The 22,500-nt window shown below is 48.5% G+C and overlaps 2 protein-coding genes across 5 annotated transcripts in view; one reads left to right on the forward strand and one right to left on the reverse strand.

The window, feature by feature from the left end:
• The window catches only part of LOC135260569 (protein-glutamine gamma-glutamyltransferase K-like), a 20,511-nt gene extending 929 nt beyond the window's left edge, over positions 1-19,582 (forward strand). The window contains exons 2-14 of the mRNA XM_064345901.1: positions 6,623-6,966; positions 7,640-7,831; positions 8,063-8,314; positions 9,293-9,411; positions 9,727-9,834; positions 10,514-10,691; positions 11,440-11,578; positions 12,534-12,726; positions 13,052-13,205; positions 14,099-14,383; positions 14,671-14,831; positions 16,459-16,595; positions 17,317-19,582. Of these exons, the coding sequence (XP_064201971.1) occupies positions 6,624-6,966; positions 7,640-7,831; positions 8,063-8,314; positions 9,293-9,411; positions 9,727-9,834; positions 10,514-10,691; positions 11,440-11,578; positions 12,534-12,726; positions 13,052-13,205; positions 14,099-14,383; positions 14,671-14,831; positions 16,459-16,595; positions 17,317-17,461 (2,406 nt within the window). The 5' untranslated portion in view covers position 6,623 and the 3' untranslated portion in view covers positions 17,462-19,582. The remainder of the gene's footprint in view (positions 1-6,622; positions 6,967-7,639; positions 7,832-8,062; positions 8,315-9,292; positions 9,412-9,726; positions 9,835-10,513; positions 10,692-11,439; positions 11,579-12,533; positions 12,727-13,051; positions 13,206-14,098; positions 14,384-14,670; positions 14,832-16,458; positions 16,596-17,316) is intronic.
• LOC135260570 ((Lyso)-N-acylphosphatidylethanolamine lipase-like) overlaps positions 19,551-22,500 on the reverse strand; it is a 9,132-nt gene continuing 6,182 nt past the window's right edge. For 3 of the 4 annotated variants that reach the window (XM_064345906.1, XM_064345905.1, XM_064345903.1), the window contains exons 7-8: positions 22,392-22,500; positions 19,551-21,688 (exon numbers count right to left, since the gene is read on the reverse strand). The exon at positions 22,392-22,500 is cut by the window's right edge and continues 78 nt beyond it. In XM_064345906.1, the coding sequence (XP_064201976.1) occupies positions 21,599-21,688; positions 22,392-22,500 (199 nt within the window). In that variant the 3' untranslated portion in view covers positions 19,551-21,598. The remainder of the gene's footprint in view (positions 21,689-22,391) is intronic. The other variant, XM_064345904.1, reaches the window with a different exon arrangement.

Below are 22,500 nucleotides of genomic sequence, written 5' to 3' on the forward strand. Positions count from 1 at the left end.
TTGTTACACAATACGAAATACCACAAAAAATTCAGCATTTTGAAAAGATTACCCGAAAGTCACTGTGTAAGTATAGAGAATATGGCACATTTTTTAAAAATATGACTTTTTTTTTTACTGAATAACTTCCACTAAGTTTTCTGCGTAAATATTTGTTCACGCCATTCAAATGAGAGAGACTCTGTTGAATAACAATAACGTTCAGCAGTAAATCACCAACTCCGCTTATGTAATGCCACGTTTTTCAAAGCTCGGACATACAATGGTTTACGAGTAGCCTACAAATGTCCTAACTGCGACGCAACGAGGCTCTACAAGTCTCAGAAGTGAAATGATGTTGATCAGGATCTAGTTTCCCACAATCACTGTAGCAGTAGATAGGCTACTTCTAGAGCCGTTAAAAATCACGCGTTAAATGAATGTATGTGATCATGCCTTGTGTGTACAACTTCTCCGAGACAGCCTCGTCTCTAAATGGCGAATGACAAGATTAATGTGCCGTCGTGCTCGCGCGTGAATGGGTCCCATGGGCCGGGATTAAACCCCGACCAGCGGCTAATGTGGCTGGTAGTCCCGCAGGGCAATGCGAAATTGGCAGTAACATTGCCCAGGGTTTTTGATAATAATAATAATAATAATAATAATAATAAGATTATTATTATGCCATATTCCAATTAGCTTCACTTCTTTGGGATATTGAGTTCCTCCTCACAACCTTTTATCATATTACAATGCATTTATTTGATAGCTTTTGACAAGCTTTTATCCAAACGAGCACATATGCATTTCAAACACTTCTGAGTTTTCTGCGGTTTATATATATTTTTTATTTTCCGTCAGTGTTATTATTGGTGGGGTAGCAGTGTAGTGGAATGGGTAAGGAACTGGTCTTGTAACCTAAAGGTCATAGGTTCAATTCCCAGGTAAGACACTGCTGTTGTACCCTGGAGCAAGGTACTTGGTAAATGGTAAATGGACTGCATTTATATAGCACTTTTATCCAAAGCGCTTTACAATTGATGCCTCTCATTCGCCAGAGCAGTTAGGGGTTAGGGGTTAGGTGTCTTGCTCAAGGACACTTCGACATGCCCAGGGCGGGGTTTGAACCGGCAACCCTCCGACTGCCAGACAATCGGTCTTACTTCCTGAGCTATGTCGCCCTACTTAGCCTGCTTTGCGTCAGTATACATCCAGCTGCATAAATGGATGCAATGCAAATGCTATGTAAAAGTTGCGTAACTCGCTCTGGATAAGACATCTGCTGAATGCCTGTAATGCAATGTAATGTATGCGCGTAGCTTCGTGTAATGCTTCCCAGCTGGTTTTAGGCAGTGTCTGGATTGCCCTGCTCAGCTCATAACTTTACGACCCTGTGAGTCTCACCTGGTTGACACTCGGAGGTGAGATAACTCCGCCCAGCTTCTGCGCTAACAAACCCGACGATTGGTTACTTTTTTTCCCTCTCTCTCTCTCTCTGAGGAACCCCGATCCCTGATTGGGCGGGAGCCCAGGTTCAAGGCAGTGGTGGCATGGAGTGCCGCAAGGTCCTCAGGTTTCTCGCTCACTAATCGTCGTCTTTTTTTGGACCGCTTGGCTCGTCAACACGAAACACGCGTTGTGCGGCCGCTCTTACGCCGCTGCTGCGTCTTACGGTTGCCCGGCAACAGCAAGCACCTTTGACCTTGCATCACATTGCATCACATGGATAGGGGTGACATAGCTCAGGAGGTAAGACCGATTGTCTGGCAGTCGGTGGGTTGCCGGTTCAAACCCCGCCCTGGGCGTGTCAAAGTGTCCTTGAGCAAGACACCTAACCCCTAATCCCTAACTGCTCTGGCGAATGAGAGGCATCAATTGTAAAGCACTTTGGATAAAAGCGCTATATAAATGCTGTCTGTTTACATGGGCTTGCATTATTCTACCAGCAGCCCAGTTTAGCAAACCGCAAACCGTCCGCCCCAAACGAAGCGGTTAAACAGCGAAGCGAATGAAGCTCTGAGACGCTCCACGTTCGGGTGCGCTTCGCGGGCGCGGTCACACGTCGGTAAGGTATTTCCTGCACAACCTCCATTTCTTGAGGGGGCCTGCCAGTCAAGCCCCTCCCCCCACATGGCGCCCCTGTGTACATGAGAGAACGTGTGAAACCCTAACACGGTGCTTAGCACAGCGTTCAGTCCCTCCACACAGCTGTGTGTGTGCGCGCGCGTGTGTGTGTGTGCGCGTGTGTGTGTGCGTGTGCGTGTGTGCGTGTGTGTGTGCGTGTGTGCACGTGTGTGTGTATGTGTGCCCATGTGTGCGTGTGTGTGTGTGTGCGCATGTGTGCGTGTGTGTGTGTGTGTGCCCATGTGTGCGTGTGTGTGTGTGTGTGCCCATGTGCGCATGTGTGCGTGTGTGCGTGTGTGTGTGTGTGTGCCCATGTGTGCGTGTGTGTGTGTGTAATGATGTGCTTCTGGGTGGGGGCATTGTTGCCATGGTATTCCAGCTGTACCTGCCTATGGGTTCAGCTCTGGCTGGTGATTAAAAACACATTTTTTAAAATTGAAATACTTGACATAACATGCCACAAGATCCATGAGTGTGCTCTCTCTCTCTCTCTCTCTCTCTCTCTCTCTCCCTCTATCTCTCCCTCCCTCTCTCTTCCTCTCTCTCTTTGTTTGTGCCCAAAGCGCTCTCTCTCTCTCTCTCTCTGTTTCTAATCAATCTTTGCTGTATTAGACTCGCTCTTTCGTTTTCTCTCTGACTGGTACTTTTCAGTCAACTTTACCGTTTTCAGCATGTTGGTCTGTCTCTCAATGCAATTCAGTTCAGTTCAGCTTCATTGACATGACATAGACACACAGCATTTGTATTGGCTAGACATAACAGAATATGGAATGCTGTAACAACGCATGTCATTTTGGTTAAGATAAGGAGACAAACATGCGTACATACAGGCATGCATCTTTAAAAAAATGTAAGAGTGGAAGAATGAGATAGGGCTATGAGCTCTGGTCCACTAGAAACAGGGAGAGAGAGAGAGAGGAGTGGCGTGCTGTGTCTTGTTTCGGTAAAATCTAAATGACAGCCAGCTTGTAATACTTCCCTGCAGCCCTGACTTCCTTTAAAAAACATCGGAGACAAAAAGTGAAAAGACCTGGGTTGTGTGTGTGTGTGTGTGTGTGTTTGTGTGTGTGCATGGCTTCATGTGTGTGTGTGTGCCTGGGTGCGTGTGTGAGTGTGTGTATGTGTGCATTTGTATGAGTTTGCATGTATGCATGTCTGTGCGTGCATGTGTGTGTGTTTGCGCATGACTGCATGTGTGTGTGTCTGTGTGTGTATGTGCATGTTTGCATGTCTGTGTGTGTGAGTGTGCGTATGTGTGTATTTGCATGAGTTTGCATGTATGCATGACTATGCCTGCATTTGTGTGTTTGTATTTGCATTCATGGGTGCCTGTGTGTTTGTGCCTGTATCTGTGCGTGTGTGTGTGTGTGTGCGTGTATCTGTGCGTGTGTGTGTTTGTGTGTGTGTGTGTGCAGCTGATTTGGTTGTTTCATGCAATCACTTTGCAATTCTTTTCTGTTTTAAAAAGTTTTTGGGAAACGGTCACTTCTGTTTACAGGCAGGAAGAACAGGGCAAGAGGGCGAAGGAAATAGAGAGAGAGAGAGAGAGAGAGAGAGAGAGAGAGAGAGAGAGAGAGAGAGAGAGAGAGAGAGAGAGAGAGAGAGAGAGAGAGAGAGAGAGAGAGAGAGAGAGAGAGAGAGAGAGAGAGAGAGAGAGAGAGAGAGAGAGAGAGAGAGAGAGGGAGAGAGAGAGAGAGAGAGAGAGAGAGAGAGGGAGCTTGTTGGATTAAGAGCTCCTGAGATAGGGGAATTCTGGGATTTTCCCACACTTTTAAACAGTGTTGGCTCTTACTGTAGCGTGCTTTCCTCAGCACACAGGACACAGGGCTAAAGACCAGGGTCAGAGTTCATCTATTCATTTTGGACACCCCCCTCCCTCCCCTCTCCTTCCTTTCCCTCAGCTTTTCTTTCTCATCCATCTCTCTTCCTTTGATTTATCCCTCTCTCTTCCCTCCCTCCTTTCATCCCAGACGGGCCACTATAATTTCACGCTTATTCCTGAACACCCCCATATGTTTCAGCGCGGATCAGAGCTTCAAGCTCCAGAACATTCCTGTACACTTCTGTCTGCGGGGTAGCGTGTCACTGTGTGTGTGTGTGTGTGTGTGTGAGGCCACGGACATTTCACTCAGTGCTGTGTGTGTGTGTGTGTGTGTGTGTGTGTGTGAGGCCACAGACATTTCATTCAGTGCTGTGTGTGTGTGCCTGTCCGTGTGTGTGTGAGAGGCCACAGAGATTTCACTCAGTGCTGTGTGTGTGTGTGTGTGTATGTGTGCATGAGTTTGTATGAATGCATGTCATACTGTCAACCTTTGGAGTATGGTAAATGGACTGCATTTATATAGCGCTTTTATCCAAAGCGCTTTACAATTGATGCCTCTCATTAACCAGAGCAGTTAGGGGGTTAGGTGTCTTGCTCAGGGACACTTCGACACGCCCAGGGCGGGGGAACGAACCGGCAACCCTCCGACTGCCAGACAACCGCTCTTACCTCCTGAGCTACGTCGCCCTAAGTATGACACTGAAGGCAAACTACGACCCAAATCCTGAATCCCAAAGACCTCAGATTTACAACCTAAAGTTCCCCTTTAAACTCAGGTCTGAATCACAAGCTTAAACTGAGCAGTACTTCAAAACCCTAGCTAAAGAGACTCAAATCTAGCTTGAGAGACATTTTGACATAACAGACTAGCTTAACCCCCCAGCGTAGCCCAGGTTTTACCCGGATGCAGCCTGGCTACGTCCTCGTCGGCTGGATAACTTTCACTTTCACAGAGAATGTGGCCAGGGTTTCACCTGCATGCTTACACGGTGTTTCTTCATCCGCTTGTCACTGACTTTTCGCCACACAAATGTTCAGGAGGAAGCCAAGCAGAGCTGGCCTCTGAATGGGGGGGGGGGGGGGGGGGGGGGGGCTGCTTCTGGCCTGTTCCCAGGCTATGAGGACAGGGGGGGAGGAGGGAGGACCTGGTTTTGAGTGCGAGCAGAACAGTGTTTGGACATTAACTACCAGGGGAGCATCTGTGCGATTCATTACTATCAGCTGGATTTGGGCGTGTGTGAGTGTGTGTGTGTGTGTGTGTGTGTGTGTGAGTGTGTGTATGTGTGTGTGAGTGTGTGTATGTGTGTGTGTGTGTGTGTGTGTGTGTGTGTGTGTGAGTGTGCATGTGTGTGTGTGTGTGTGTGTGTGTGTGTGTGTGTGTATGTAGTGTGTGTATATGTATGCGTGTGTGTGTGTGTGCGTGAGTGTGTGTGTGCGTGGGGCAATCAGGGTTAACACAGACCTGCAGTCTGTAGTTCAGTTTGAGGTTACCAGGACTAAAGAATGCACTGATTGTGGGAAAAAGTGTAATAAAAACACTCTGGAGCCATTCCAGCAGGAAAAGGATAAGACTGATATAGTATACGTGCGTGTGAACATGCCTGTGTGTAAAAGTGTGTGTGTGACAGAGAGAGAGAGTGAGAGAGAGAGAGAGAGAGAGAGAGAGAGAGAGAGAGAGAAGTAGAGGAAGTGAGAGAGAGATAAGGCAGAAGGCATTTTAGCAAGTTCTGAGCGTGTGATTTCTACAGCCTGCTTCACCCGTCAGGCACAGCTAAGGACACGCCTCTGTTTACACAGCTTGGTATGTGGTGTTCTTTACTCTTTACTTTAAAAATTTTAGACAAAGAAAAATGACAATTCTTGTGCAGAGAAACAGCCAGGTTCATGTGAACAGCCAATGACGTGGAAACAATCACAATGGCGGGTTGCAGTGGCAGTGTGTTGGGCGTTTGACCCCCATGATCCCAGATTTGTTTACAGTGAGGTGGGGGGGGGGAGGACTCACTTGAATTGGCACCAAAGTATAGCCCCCTACCTGAGTGATGCATGGCAGCCATTTTAAACCCGGAAACCCACCACACATCAGGGGCTTGCCCCTGACCATTCTGGGGCCCTAAACACAGTATTTGTTTATGCGTTAAATTGCGGAGATTGTTATCATGGACCAGGGTTGATTTAGATCGTGGACCTGGGGGGTCTGTTGGTGCTGGGGGGGGGGGGGGGGGGTTGGTCGGGTGGATGATTCAATGGGGGTCTCTACCAGTTGTCAGGGCCTGACAAAATCGCGTAGTACGCATATAGAAAGAAACAACCTGCCCACACCTCAGCTAAAATGTAGAAAGAGTGAAGTATAGATGAGATCCTGCTCGCCACTAGTCTCGCATTCAAAGGCTGTGATGTCATCAGACCCATCACACAACATCTGGTCGGAACAGCAGCTGGCTCCTTCACTGCAGTGTCCAGGTGTGCTTCATTAGCCAGGTGTTGCCAGAGTGAGAGGTGACCGACAAGTAACAGCGATAGAACCATGTATTACAGTACTACGTTCTATAACTTCATAGCTACATAAAGAAAACGACAATGGAACCATAATATATTAATTATATGTGAATGTAATACTTGAAAATTCTCACTCTGTCTCTCTCATTCTTTCTCTCTCCCTCTCTTTCTCTCTCTCTCTCTCTCACTGTCTCTCAGGATGCCGGTGGAGCTGGTGGGGAGATTCCCGTCAGCGGGCACAGGGGCGGGCACGGGCGCGGGGGCGGGCGCGGCCCAGGGGGAGGGGCCAGTGGAGAAAGTGGCGGAGGGCAAGGAACCGGAGGGAAAGGGGGGCTGTCTCCGCAGGTTACGGAGGGGGTTTTCTTGCTGTTGCCGAGGACAGAGCGAGTCGGGTGACGCGGCGGTGGACGCTGCTCGCCCAGACGCGACCCGCCCAGACACGACCCCTGGGAACGCGACGGACGTGGACAATGGCGTAGGACGGGTGGAGGAGGACGGGGTGAAGCCGCCCCAGCCCCTAATCGGGGACAACGAGCTGCAGGGTAAAACAGGCGGGAGCACCTCACTGCACATGTGCAGAACCACGCTACACTCTACACTCTTACTGCACATGTGCAGAACCACCCTAAACTCTACACTCTTACTGCACATGTGCAGAACCACCCTAAACTCTACACTCTTACTGCACATGTGCAGAACCACCCTACACTCTACACTCTTACTGCACATGTGCAGAATCACGCTATACTCTACACTCTTACTGCACATGTGCAGAACCACGCTACACTCTACACTCTTACTGCACATGTGCAGAACCACGCTACACTCTACACTCTTACTGCACATGTGCAGAACCACGCTACACTCTACGCTCTTACTGCACATGTGCAGAACCACGCTACACTCTACGCTCTTACTGCTCATGTGCAGAACCACGCTACACTCTACACTCTTACTGCACATGTGCAGAACCACGCTACACTCTACGCTCTTACTGCTCATGTGCAGAACAACCCTACGCTCTTACTGCACATGTGCAGAACCACGCTACACTCTACGCTCTTACTGCTCATGTGCAGAACAACCCTACGCTCTTACTGCTCATGTGCAGAACCACGCTACACTCTACACTCTTACTGCACATTTTTCTATGTGAGTGTAAATATTACTCTCCCCCCACCTCTCCCTCTATTCTCCTCCCTCCCTTCTGCTCAGATGTATCGCTGCAGGTTCGTTCCGTGGACCTCCTGAAATCTCAGAAGGAGCAAAACCGCGCTGAGCATCAAACAGACCAGTACCTCAGCGATGACCTCATCATCCGCCGGGGCCAGACCTTCCAGGTGGCCCTTGACCTCTCACGACCTTTGAACTCCGACACCGACAAGCTTCACCTGGAGCTCAAGACAGGTGTGTGTCTACGATTCGACAAGTGTGTGTTTGTGTGACAGGTCCTCTTGAAACCTGAAAGTATGTGTGTGTGTGTGTGTGTGGGGGGGGGGGGGGGAGGGATTCCACAGGGGGATACATGTAGGGGATGAAAACGAACAAACAAAAATATTCAAAATACAAATCTAAATACCTCTCTGTCAGTATGCATTAACAATGTGTGTGTGTGTGTGTGTGTGTGTTGTGTCACAGGACCCCGCCCCCTGGTGTCAAAGGGCACACACATCATCATCCCATTGGTAGAGGAGCTGAAAGGTGGCCAATGGCAAGCCAAGATCATGGAGCAGGACGGCAACAGGATCAGGCTGTCCATCAGCTCCCCTCCAACGGCCCTGATTGGCCGATACCATCTCACCGTGGTGACCCGCGGCCCAAAGGGCGTGGCCACCACACCTGAAGACCTAAGCAATGACATCATCATGCTGTTCAACCCCTGGTGCATGGGTGAGTGAGGGAGGGAGAGAGGAGGGGGGTAGTATGAAGTATTTGGAGTATACTGCTTACGTTACGCTTATTGATTCCGGTAACTTGGGGGAGGAATTGCCCCTTCTCTCACAGGGAGGTGGTAATGCCCTCTGACACAGGGGTGATATCGCTATTTTAGCTCTCTGTGAGACATTCTTTTGCCCCCAGGCAAGCTGAAATACCCTTGCCTCACCCCATACAGGCAGGCGTGCCTGATAGGCCACTCCAAACTCGGACACAGTCTCTGATAGGCCACTCCAAACTGTAATACAGGCCCTGATAGGCTACTCCAAACTTTAACACAGGCTCTGATAGGCCACTCCAAACTCTAACACAAGCCCTGATAGGCTAATCCAAACTCTTAACACAGGCTCTGATAGGCCACTCCAAACTCTAACACAGGCTCTGATAGGCCACTCCAAACTCTTAACACAAGCCCTGATAGGCTAATCCAAACTCTAACACAGGCTCTGATAGGCCACTACAAACTAACATGGGCCTGGACACTAGCACGCTTCTTAGCCTGACGAAAAAAACAGAACGCCAATCAACACTTTGTATATTATGCCTGACTGTGCTATCAAACCAAAATGTTGACCCAAATAATTGTGTACATTACGGTAAGTACGGTGTACTGCTGCCCTGGTTCAGTATTGAGCATTAATGTCCCAGGGGTTTCCTGCTGGCTGTGGAGGGGCTCTGTGAATGCTATTTACGTGACGTGAATAAATGAGAACAGCGCCCTCTACAGCCCAGGTGGTCTTAATGCATTGTTAAATATTGCATATTAAATATGCAGTAATAACAACCAATAACAACAACGACAACCGTCTCTTTCTCTCCTTCTCTCTCTCTCTCTCTCACTCCCCCTCTCTCTCCCCTTCTCTCTCCCACTCTCTCTCTCTCTCTCCCCTCTCTCTCACTCCCTCTCTCTCTCTGTCTTTCTTCCTCTCGCAGACGACACGGTGTACATGGACGAAGAGGAGGAGAGGCAGGAGTACGTCCTGAACGACACGGGGAGGATCTACTACGGCACGGAGAAACAGATCGGAGCCCGAACCTGGAACTATGGACAGGTAGGGAGGAGAGAGAGAGGGAGAGAGAGAGAGAGAGAGAGAGAGGTGGAGAGAGAGAGAGAGAGAGAGAGGAAGAGAGAAACCTGCATAACCTGAACCACACTGATCAGCCCCAATAATAATAATAATAATTGTTATTATTATTATTATCATTATTGAATATTGTACATTGTTATTAATAATCCTATTCATTTCTATTAAATAATAATAATAATAATTGTTGTTGTTATTATTATTATTATTATTATTATTATTATTATTATTATTATTATTATTATTATGTTGCTTTATATAAGCTTTCCCCTTCTCCCTCAGTTTAGTGAAGGAGTCCTCGCGGCCTGCCTCTACATCCTGGAGAAGAGCGATGTTCTGGCGCCCGGCCGGGGAGACCCGGTGAACGTGGTCAGAGCCATAACCGCCATGGTGCGTTCACCGTTCACGCGCACCGTCAATATCTTCACTCGCAGCTGTCGTAGCCACGCTACCGTCTTCACTAGCGCGCTCTTGGTGTCAGTCGTTCTGCTTGGTCGTCAATTCAGTTAAATCCATTGAGCTCTATTGGCATGAAATAACATAACAAGTACATGTTGCCAAATCAAACAGGAAGCATGCGAAATCAGTTGCAATAACAGTAGAAGTAAAAACATGAACAATAGTAAATACTTATAAAATTATCATTGGAGTTCAAATATAATGAAATTAAATAGAGAAAGTGTAATCTAAGAAAAATAATACTAATAGATGCTTATGCTTAGTTATCTAAGTTATAATTGCAACATGGACATCACAGTGTCAAATGCCTACAAGAATGAGTCATTATGAGTGAATATTGCTCACATTGTGGATATTACTGCAAACCTTTACCTGAATACATTATGTGGAAATTAATCTGAAAAGATAATTCAGTGGGAAACAGCGCCCCCACTCTCTGTGCAGGAGCAGCGGTGGAATTGCAGGCCAAGGTGGCGACTGCAACATGACGCACGTTGGGCTGAAAATGAGCGAGGCTTCTCTTTAAAGGACTAACAGCTTCTCTTCAACAGTCATGGAAGGGCATCTCACTTTCTCTTTCTCTCTCGCTCTCTCTCTCTCTCTCTCTCAGATTAACTCCCCGGATGATCGGGGGGTGTTGGAGGGAAACTGGTCGGGGGACTACGCCGGTGGGACCGCTCCCACGGCGTGGAGCGGGAGTGTGGATATCCTGAAGAAGTACCACGAGGAAGGAGGCATGCCTGTCAAATACGGCCAGTGCTGGGTGTTCTCCGGGGTCACCACCACAGGTGTGTGTGTGTGTGTGTGTGTGTGTGTGTGTGTGTGTGTGTCCGACTGTGACTGTGTGACTGTTAAACCTGGTGCATAGACTAATTTAGAGAGGATTTCAAATGATGGGGCCCCCCCCTGAAAATAAAGCAAAACAACTTGCTTGTGAGGTGCGTGGCGTCATTTCATTCTGAACGCAGAGAGTGTCTCACGAAACACATCCCCTGCAGTCCTGGCCAATCGCAATGCGTACATTTATTTAAAAAGAAAGTCTCAGCAGATTCTTCTGACATCTCCATGTGATATAAGGCGAAACCTGCGGTACTTATTTCCCCTACCTCCATGCTCCCTCACTAAGTTTGGTGTGACTGTACAGATAACCTTACACAGCTATAACTATAGCGTTATCCAAAAGGAAGAAGGAAAGAAAGCGAAAAAGAAAGGATATCTAAAGGGGGTCAGGGATTCTATGGATCAGTCTGAATGGGTGAGTTCTCAGTCTGCATCGGAAGGTGGGCAGGGTTTCTGTTGTTTCGACTGCGGTAGAAAGCTTATTCCACCACCAAGGGGCAGAACAGATGGGAGACGTGAAGTGCAGTTGTGTGTTGTCAGTGCAGGAATGGCAAGACGGGCCACAAGGAGGAGGTGATACTGCTAAAAGACTGAGGCGTAGAGAGAGCAGAGGAGAGAACCAAGGACTGACCCCTGGGGGACACCCGTTTACGAGCTCACCCCCATGCAACCTGTTTCTCTGTTGACCTCTTTCAGTGCTCCGGTGTCTGGGTGTCCCTGCTCGAAGTGTGACAAACTTCCAGTCTGCCCACGACACGGACGTCTCCCTGACAATAGACATATATTTCAACGAGAACATGGAAGCTCTCAACTCCTTGAACTCTGACTCCGTCTGGTAAGGCTGACATTGTGGCCTTTCTGTCCCCGATGACATCGCTCTGATGCTTTTGGCATCGCTACCATTCTAGTGACTTCTGTTTTTTTTTTTAACCATTTGCATGCCCCCTTCCCCTTTCTCCCCGATTTGGAATGCCCGACAGCACACATAGCTTCGCTTATTGCCAGAACAGTGTGGGAAAGCACATGCTGTCCTCTGAACCAGGCAAAGGCAAGCCGTGTCCCATCATGCCGCAGTTCGCAGTTCATGTGCCACGGCTAAACAGAAGGATTTGCAGGGACACATTCGCCCAGCTGGCACATACTGAGATGCTGTCATCCTAGGCAAATAAAACCCTGTCGTAGAAGGCTGAAATCTGTGTCTCTCTGTGGGTCTGGGATTGTGGAGACTGGTGATGCCAGTGAGATGAGAGATTTATGGGATTTCTCTGAGCTGATTTTTCAGATGTAGATCCAAACTATCCTGTCTCTACAAGCTTTCCACTCCAGAGGCCTGTGTCACAAAACAGGATTGCTGAGTTGGCTGCGAGTAAAGCCCAGAACACCTCCCAATTCTGGCAACATGGACTGAAGTAAAAAGAGCTTTTCTGGGTTTTACTTTAGCACAGTTATCCAGCTAACTCATGCGACCCATATCTCAGCCTGTTGTCCTCGGCAATGTTTAGCAAGAGCGTTTGCATCAGATGGGGTATCCTGGAAACCCCGTTACCCTTTCCTTTTCTTTCGCTTACATATTTTCCCCCCTCAACTTACCCCTCAGGTTCAAATTAAAATTCAAAATGCTTTATTTGCGGGGAAATGCATCGTTAAATATCGCCAAAGCGTGGAGCAACACCTGCCGACACAGATGAGTAACCAGCAACAACGACGACAACCATCTCTTCCTCCCTCTCGCCCTCTCCTCTCTCTCTATCTCTCTCTCTCTCTTTCTCTCTCTCTCTCTCTCGCCTTAGGAACTTTCATGTGTGGAATGACTGCTGGATGGCACGGCCGGACCTGCCCCCGGGGATGGGGGGGTGGCAGGCCGTCGACTCCACCCCACAGGAGACCAGCCAGGGGACCTTCCGCTGTGGACCCGCCTCTGTCACGGCCATCCGTAACGGACAGGTCTATCACAAGCACGACACGCCCTTCGTCTTCGCTGAGGTATCCTTCATATTTCTCTCTCTCTCTCTCTCTCTCTCTCTCTCTGTCTCCTTTCTTTCTCTGTCTCTTTGTTCCTCATCTGTCTCCTCCCTTTCCTCTCTTGGAGACTTGTGTGTTCTGGCTCATGTGTCATCTCTGAGAAGCTGTCTTCTCTCTCTCTCTCTCTCTGTCTCTCTGTCTCTCTCTCTCTGTTCCTCCTCTGTCTTATGTGTCATCTCTGAGAAGCTGTCTTCTTGCTCTCTCTCTCTCTCTCTCTCTCTCTGTTCCTCCTCTGTCTCATGTGTCATCTCTGAGAAGCTCTCTTCTCGCTCCTGTCCTCTCCCAGGTGAACAGCGATAAGATCTACTGGCAGAGGAATCTGGACGGCACCTTCAGCCAGATCCACAGTGAGAAGAAGGCCGTGGGGCACTTCATCAGCACCAAGGCTGTGGGATCCAACATGCGGGATGACATCACCCACCTCTACAAACACCCAGAGGGTAAGGGGACATCACCCACCTCTACATGCACCCAGAGGTTAAGGGGACATCACCCACCTCTACATGCACCCAGACGTTAAGGGGACATCACCCACCTCTACAAACACCCAGAGGGTAAGGGGACATCACCCACCTCTACAAACACCCAGAGGGTAAGGGGACATCACCCACCTCTACATGCACCCAGAGGGTAAGGGGACATCACCCACCTCTACATGCACCCAGAGGTTAAGGGGACATCACCCACCTCTACAGCACCCCAGAGTTAAGGGGACATCACCCACACACTCTACAACATCACCCAGAGGTTAAGGGGACATCACCCACCTCTACATGCACCCAGAGGTTAAGGGGACATCACCCACCTCTACAAGCACCCAGAGGTTAAGAGGACATCACCCACCTCTACATGCACCCAGAGGTTAAGGGGACATCACCCACCTCTACATGCACCCAGAGGTTAAGGGGACATCACCCACCTCTACATGCACCCAGAGGTTAAGGGGACATTACCCACCTCTAAAAACAGAAGGTAGGGAACATCCGGTGGGTAGGAAGAACTGAAGAACATGAGAACAACGAGAAATAGAATGAAGTAGAGGAGCAGAAGTGGGAGAGAGAAATTGAACAAGACAGGGAGGAAAGAGATTGAGATGAAAAGAGGATAGAGAGGGGTGTCTCTACTTGCTGGTGATTGCACAATGATTGCACTGGACTGAATTACTGAGAAACCACCCAAGCTTTCAACTTTAGCACTCGTTATTCATCATGTGTCAACCCTCCACCCACCCATTTCTCTCTCTCTCCCTGTCCTCTGCTCCCCCCACACTCACTTCCTCTCACTCCCCCCCTCCCCTCACTTCCTCTCACCCCCCACCCCACCCACTCATCAGGGTCAGAGGAGGAGCGCATCGCTGTGGAGACCGCCAGTCGCTATGGCACCAAGCCAAACATCTACTCTGCCCCCATGGCGGAGGACGTGTGCATGCAGGTCACCATGGAGGGGGAGGGGCCCTGCATCGGGGTAGACGCCCAGTTGACCATCGTCCTGCGCAACCAGAGTTCCCACCCGCGCAGTGCCAGCCTCCACAGCCAGGTGGAGGTCATGTACTACACCGGCGTGCTCAAGGGCACCATCAAGAAGGACCAGTTCCTCGTCGAACTCATGCCCAACGAAGGTGAGAAACCGGGGATCCTGCGGCGGCCATTTTGGCTCGAGAATGTGACCACCCACTATGATATACCTGTATACCGTTCGTTGAGGAGAAGATTTCTTAGCAGCAGTTTGTTTATTATGTCTGTGGGGGAAAGTTGATTGGAACCAAAAAAATGTTGAAAGATGCATACATAAATAGATACATAAAGAAATAAATAAATAAACACTGGTCACATGACTCCTGTGCATTAATTCCTATGTGTGGTCAAGTAATTCCGTCCCCTGCCATCTCTCTCACCCCCTCCCCAGTTAAGACCATCACCTGGGTCCTGCCATATCAGAACTACCAGGACCAGCTGGTGGACCAGGGTGCGCTGATGCTGACGCTGTCTGGTCGGGTTCGGGAGACCCAACAGGTTCTGGCCACACAGACCAGTTTCCGGCTACGCACTCCAGACATCAACATCACAGTGAGTATCACCAAACCATACGCCAGCCCTGTTCACTACAGGAATCCCTCACCAAACCCGTTACCGCTAACCCAAGCCCATACTCCAGCCCTGTTCCCTACAGAAATCCCTCACCAAACCCGTTACCGCTAACCCAAGCCCATACTCCAGCCCTGTTCCCTACAGAAATCTCTCACCAAACCCATTACCGCGAACCCAAGCCCATACTCCAGCCCTGTTCCCTACCGAAATCCCTCAACCAAACCCATTACCGCTAACAAAAGCCCATACTCCAGCTCTGTTCCCTACAGAAATCCCTCAACCAAACCCATTACCGCTAACAAAAGCCCATACTCCAGCCCTGTTCCCTACAGAAATCCCTCACCAAACCCGTTACCGCTAACCCAAGCCCATACTCCAGCCCTGTTCCCTACAGAAATCCCTCACCAAACCCATTACCGCTAACCCAAGCCCATACTCCAGCCCTGTTCCCTACAGAAATCCCTCAACCATACCCATTACCGCTAACCCAGGCCCATATTCCAGCCCTGTTCCCTACAGAAATCCCTCAACCATACCCATTACCGCTAACCCAAGCCCATACTCCAGCTCTGTTCCCTACAGAAATCTCTCACCAAACCCATTATGGCTAACCCAAGCCCATACTCCAGCCCTGTTCCCTACAGAAATCCCTCACCAAACCCATTACCGCTAACAAAAGCCCATACTCCAGCTCTGTTCCCTACAGAAATCCCTCACCAAACCCATTACCGCGAACCCAAGCCCATACTCCAGCCCTGTTCCCTACAGAAATCCCTCACCAAACCCATTACCGCGAACCCAAGCCCATACTCCAGCTCTGTTCCCTACAGAAATCCCTCACCAAACCCATTACCGCGAACCCAAGCCCATACTCCAGCCCTGTTCCCTACAGAAATCCCTCACCATACCCATTACCGCTAACCCAAGCCCATATTCCAGCCCTGTTCACTACAGAAATCGCTCACCAAACCCGTTACCGCTAACCCAAGCCCATACTCCAGCTCTGTTCCCTACCGAAATCCCTCAACCAAACCCATTACCGCTAACAAAAGCCCATACTCCAGCTCTGTTCCCTACAGAAATCCCTCACCAAACCCATTACCGCTAACCCAAGCCCATATTCCAGCCCTGTTTACTATAAAAATCCTTCACCAAATCAGCTATCCCTACTCCATACTCTGGCCCTGTTTACTACAAATTTATACATCAGTTATCAGTTATCCGTAACCCACACCCTGGCCCTGATAACTATGGACATTCCTCACTAAATCAGTTATCACTAACCCTAACCCATACTCCAGACCTGTTTACTGCAAAAAGCCCTCACCAAATCTGTCATCACTCATCCCGAAACAATTAGTTATGCTCTTACGAGCTCCAGCACAATCAGTTGTTGCTAACACTTTATCAATTACAGTGACCTACTACCAGGACCAACACATTCAGCTATCGCTAACCCCTATTCAGTTAGGGATCCTGTACCAGCACAATCAGTCATCAGTCACCCCGAATCAGTCACATCAGTGACAATGAGGGATGTTTTGTGTCAAGTCTGAGCGTTATGTAGCTAACAAACACCGTAACCTCATGCGCTTGGTCCTTCCAGCCTATAGGGGACGCTGTTGTGGGCAAAGAGATGGCAGCCGAGATCTGCTTCAAAAACCCCCTGCCATGCCCACTCAAGGGCGTGGTGTTCCGGGTGGAGGGGCTTGGCTTGCAGAGCATCAAGGAAATTCCAGTGGGGTAAGACACCACAGCTGTCCGTCTGTACCACTGTCTGTCTGCAGCCTATACCTGTCTGTCTGTACCTCTGTCTGCAGCCTATACCTGTCTGTCTGTACCTCTGTCTGTCTGCAGCCTATACCTGTCTGTCTGTACCTCTGTCTGTCTGCAGCCTATACCTGTCTGTCTGTACCTCTGTCCATCTGCAGCCTATACCTGCATGTCTGTACCTCTGTCCATCTGCAGCCTATACCTGTCTGTCTGTACCTCTGTCTGCAGCTTATACCTGTATGTCTGTACCTCTGTCTGCAGCTTATACCTGTCTGTCTGTACCTCTGCCTTCAGCCTATACCTGTCTGTCTATACCTGCCTGTCTGTACCTCTGTCTGCTGCCTATACCTGTCTGTCTGGAGCTCTGTCTGTCTGCAGCCTATACCTGTCTGTTGTCTATACCTGTCTGTCTATACCTCTGTCTGCAGCCTATACCTGCCTGTCTGTACCTCTGTCTTCAGCCTATACCTGCCTGTCTGTACCTCTGTCTTCAGCCTATATCTGTCTGTCCTTTACCTCTGCCTTCAGCCTATACCTGCCTGTCTGTACCTCTGTCTGCTGCCTATACCTGCCTGTCTGTACCTCTGTCTGCTGCCTATACCTGCCTGTTGTTTATACGTGTCTGACTGTACCTTGCCATTCTCCCCCCCCCCCCCCCCTCTCTCTCTCTCTCTCTCTCTCTCTCTCTCAGTGATGTGGCCGGTCTCTCCGCGGTCACTCTGAAAGAGCACTTCGTTCCGTCTCTGTCTGGGGTCAGGAAGCTGGTGGCCTCCATGCACTGTCCGCAGCTCACGCAGGTGCACGGCGTGGTGGACATCGTCGTCCAGGACAACTGACCGTCCGTCCGTTCGTCCATCCGTCCGTTTGTCCGTCCGTCTTTGCTGGTCTGTCCATCGGCGCGAGGCTGCTTAGCAACAGCAGGATGACTTTTACCCGCCAGCCTTCATATAAATACATACGTGTCAAATACCGCAACGTTACGAAGATAGCAACGATGATGATGATGATGATGACGATGATGATGATGATGATGATGGTGGTGGTGGTGGTATGCTTTGTCGTCGTCATTTTGGCCAGTTTGTGAGCGTTTAGCTAACAGGCTCCCCCAGTATTGGTGCGTCTGGCTGGGCTGCCACTGAGACACCCCCGCTCTGGTGAAAGATGAAGTATAAAACGAAGATGTAGCGTTTTTCTCCAGGGGCAGCTGTTATGACAACGCCCACACAGCCACATCATATTTAATTGTACTGCACACTCGATAAGGAAGAAATTCTGCAAAACCACGAATACCCAATAATGCTCATTTTAGAAAGGGAGTTGCCTCAAATGTTCAGTGACGACTTTTAATTGGCTCAGTAATTGCCTCCTTCTTCTTCTTCTAAGCTGTGTGGTGAACGTTCAAAATGGCTGCCTTGTATCGTGCGCATCGCCCCGTGCGTTCGACATGTTGCTGATGGTTGAGGTTGAGCTCCAAGATCTTGAAAAAAACGCTCTATAAAATGTAGAAAATGACCATTATCGTCTCCATTAAGGGGACGCCTAAAATATTCAAAGGCTCTAGTTCAAAAAGGGGTTTGTGGGCAGAAGACCGAACTGAACCTGTACACTGATGGTTCTACGTCGGTTGAGAATTCAGAATGGTTCAGAATTCCCAAGCTGGATCCTCAGCCTGGATTACTATGATGATAAACATTTTCATGTGTAGTTTATACATATTCTGTAGTTTCATATAATAGTTTACATTTATATGTACTGAAGCTACTCCATATTATATTTCTTAGGTTATGGTGTTAGGAAAGGAAATCCGGCATTAGGTTCAGAAATCCAATAATACAGATTTTAATTATGGTCTGTGCATCACCTTCTATTTGGGATTGAAACACAGAAAACACTTTGGGGTTGGACTGAATTAACCTGAAAATGTATTTTTAGAAAAACAACCAATTTTACTTCCAGATGATGTGAATACATTACAGCCTGCATCTTCTTTCATATGAGTGTGTGACACTGCATATCTAATAGCTGTAGTGAGCCAGTCCTTTTACTGCTGCAACATTGTCACTGCCTTAACCTGAAGTGGAACCAAAACCCAGGGGGGAGGGTGTTCCCAGGGGACACAAATGCTGCGCACCGTAGAGTATCCAGATGCCTTGACTGTTAGCAGAACATGTTCTGAGCCTGTACATCAACCAATCCCATTATAACTATGTGAAATTATGGCCCAAATATAGCACAGTACATATTCATTGACAGTGACACGTGACATATGAAGATGTGGCACTTTTTTTGTTTACAGAGGTAATATTCAGTATGATGTTGATGCATATGTGTGCATGTATATCGATCTGTGTACGTTTGTATTAAGCATGTGAGTGTGTGTGTGTGAATGTGTGTGAGTGTGTGTGTGTGTGTGTGCGTGTGTGTATGTATTAAGCATGTGCGTGCGTGCGTGCTTGCGTGCGTGTGTGTGCGTGCGTACGTGCTTGCGTGCGTGTGTGTGCGTGTGTGTGCGTGCGTACGTGCTTGCGTGCGTGTGCGTGCGTGCTTGCGTGCGTGCGTGCGTGCGTGTGTGTGTGTGCATGCGTGCGTGCGTACGTGCTTGCGTGCGTGCATGCGTGCGTGTGTGTGCGTGTGTTAATGTAAAGGCTGGGTTAGTGCATATGAGTATGTGCGTTGTGGGGGGGAGCACAACAAAGATTTACAGGCTACTTTCTGGCTGCAACAGCGTGTGGCAGTGAAGGCAAGAGAAGGTGCACTGAGATTCCACAGAAGGTTCCCACGGACTGATTTTGTGTCCTTAATTCCCGATTGGAAGGAAATTCATTTACATTCTTTGCATTAACGTCTGTATCAAAAAATGTTATTTACTGTTTTATTATTATTCTCAGTTTCGTTAAGTGTTGTATTACAATGAATAAAATAAACTTTAAAAAATAATTAAAATTTTTACTGATGCACACACAGAGTCATTAGTTGTATACAAAAAGCTTGGATGTCTTGCAAAGTGGGCCACATACATTGTCTTCATCGGAAGGTGTAGGTGCAATGCAGGGCACGTCATAATGTAAAACGGAACAGGCTACACATTAGGTACATCAGGATAGTTCACTATGCTAACAACAGGCCAAAAAGTGGTTTCCGGCACTTCTTGGTACACTTGTTACTGGCTATCAAGAGTGCTGTCTATCTGTTCTCCTTAAGAAATGCCAACTTCCCCTGTTCACCTGGGATTCTGGCCTATCTGCACTGCCCTCTAGTGGGAGAAGCGAACTTTGCAATTCTAGTGAAATTTTAAGTTTTTATTTTAAGCTTAAAGAACCGTACCAGTATTTTGTATTTAGTTCAAAGCCCATTTACTACAAAGTTTGTGTCGGTCACAGCGCGGCAAACCAAATACAAATCATACAACAGCTTTCCAGAATTTTGTATTTGTTTTTCCTACCCCAACAGGCAGCCACAGGTTTCCATTCATTTCCGTACAGTATGCAAATCAACTTGCAGACCCTTGAAAGCTGCTTGTGATAGGCAATCCGTCATCGTGAAAATAACACTCAAATAATTTTTTTTTGTCACAGTTACATTATCATTGTGTAATAAAGCATTTTTATAAGTAGGTCACAGTTACATTATCATTGTGTAATAAAGCATTTTTATAAGTAGGTTGCTATGATAATTAGCCTGGCTAACTTCCGACTAGCGGAGTTATTTTTTGTTTTCTTTTTTTTTGTTGTTTTTTTTTCAGTCAGGAATTGCGTTGCCTGGGAACACCATCAGTCCTCACGTGGAAGTACTCTGTGATTGGATGAGCAAGGCAAAAAAAAAAGATGAAAATGTAAATACAGGATGAAACTTTTAACCAATCGACGGCATTCTCCGTAATTACGTTGGCCTATGCTAACTGTCTGTCAGTCACAACACATCTCCTCAAGACACCACCACGACACAACGTTTTTCCCGCCAGAAATTGGCCCACAGGGAAAAGACAAATAAAATTCAAGCACCCATGACTTCTTCATCCCGATGTGATTGTTTGCAGGAAATAGTTTGTAGTAAATGGGCTTTAAAATGCAAAATACCATTTAGTATGGCCTCTTGAAGGTTTTTCACATCATAACACTAGCTCTCACCAAGCCCTAACAGTAGATAAATCTAGCCTCGTGTGATTCATAACACACAATTTTTACTTTGTCATCATTTGTTTGACCAAAAATAACCCAATATGCAGAAGGCTTTCTCTTGCCAGCTTATTGTTGGTTGAATGAACAATGACTTGAATAAAGCAAAGGCTGCTATGCACTATTTGCACATTGAGTTAGATTTGACTACTGCTGGACTAGGTTAGGACTAGTTTCCAGAACACGTCTCCTGTCTGTTCTGGCCCCACGATGGTGGAATGACCTCCCCGTGGAGGTCAGAACAGCTGAGACACTGACCCATTTCAAACGACGACTGAAGACTCACCTCTTCAGGCTGCACCTCTCCCCATCCCTCCCTACCCCCCTGTAAATGACTGTAAGCTTAGGGTTGTAACTAGGCAGCTGTTTCGTAGGTGACTTAGGTGCATTAACTGTCTTAACTACTGCTTGTATTTTTTCCATAGATTGCGTTGTTGCCGTTCTCGTTGTGTTAGTGTTAATCAGTTTAACATTCAGGGTCCAAGTTGAACTATGCGGTTGTTCCCTGCACTTGGACCGGTACTTCTCTCTAGGGGTTTCGTCATACTTGTTCCTGGTTATGGTTATACACTTTGTTGTATGTCGCTCTGGATAAGAGCGTCTGCCAAATGCCTGTAATGTCATGTAATGTAATGACTAGATGAGGGTTTAGTTATCTCCTAACAACCATAGAACTGAAAGAGGAAGTGCTTTCTTTTTCACATACATAACTTCCTGCACCTCTCACACGCACCCAGAAACGTACGCAATCCAGTAAGACACACACACGTGCACACACACACACACACACACACACACTCAGTCCACAGTGTCACAAATGTTCTTCACCGCTCTGTTGAACACATCTGGCTGGTCAGCATAGACATTGTGACTGGCATCATCTATAACCTGATTCGCCAGAGAGAAAGAGAAAAGGGGGAAGGGAGGGAAGGAGGTAACATATTATTTTGCTGGATGGAAGGTGGTATCAGTTTAGACAATGCTCCTGTACTTCCCTCAGGTACCCTGCTACATCAATCCTCCTCTTACCCTCCCCCTCTCCAAACACCCCACCTCTCTCTTCCTCTTTCTCTCTCTCTCTCACCTCCTGTCTGCCCCTCTCTCTCCCTCTTGCCCTCCCACTCTCTCTCTCCCTTTCTCTCTCTCACCTCCTGCCTGCCCCCTCTCTCCCTCTTGCCCTCCCTCTTGCCCTCCCACTCTCTCTCCCTTTCTCTCCACCCTCCTCCTGCCCCCTCTCTCCTCTTGCCTCCTCTTGCCCCCTCCCTCTCCTACTCCTCTGCCCCTCTCTCCTCTTCCCTCCTCTGCCCTCCCACCTCTCCTCCCTCTCTCTCTCCCTCCTGCTGCCCCTCTCTCCTCTGCCCTCCACTCTTCCTCTCCCTCTTCTCTCCCTCTTGCCCTCCCTCTCGCCCTCCCACTCTCTCCCTCTCTCTCTCCCTCTTGCCCTCCCTCTCGTCCTCCCACTCTCTCTCTCCCTCCTCCACTCCCTCTCTCCCTCCCTCTCTTTCTCTCTCCCTCTCTCCCTCCCAATCTCTCTCTCCCTCTCTCCCTCCCACTCTCTCTCTCCCTCCCCTACTCCCTCTCCCCCTCTCACCTGGATGTGGGTGTGGCCCTGGGGGCGGAGCAGCTCCACCCGTTTCCCGGTGGAGCTGTCGATCCAGGACCGCCCCCCGTACAGCAGACTGAGCGGCAGGCGGGGGGGC

This window comes from Anguilla rostrata, chromosome 8 (genome assembly GCF_018555375.3).
Source record: "Anguilla rostrata isolate EN2019 chromosome 8, ASM1855537v3, whole genome shotgun sequence".
NCBI classification, from domain to species: Eukaryota; Metazoa; Chordata; class Actinopteri; order Anguilliformes; family Anguillidae; genus Anguilla; species Anguilla rostrata.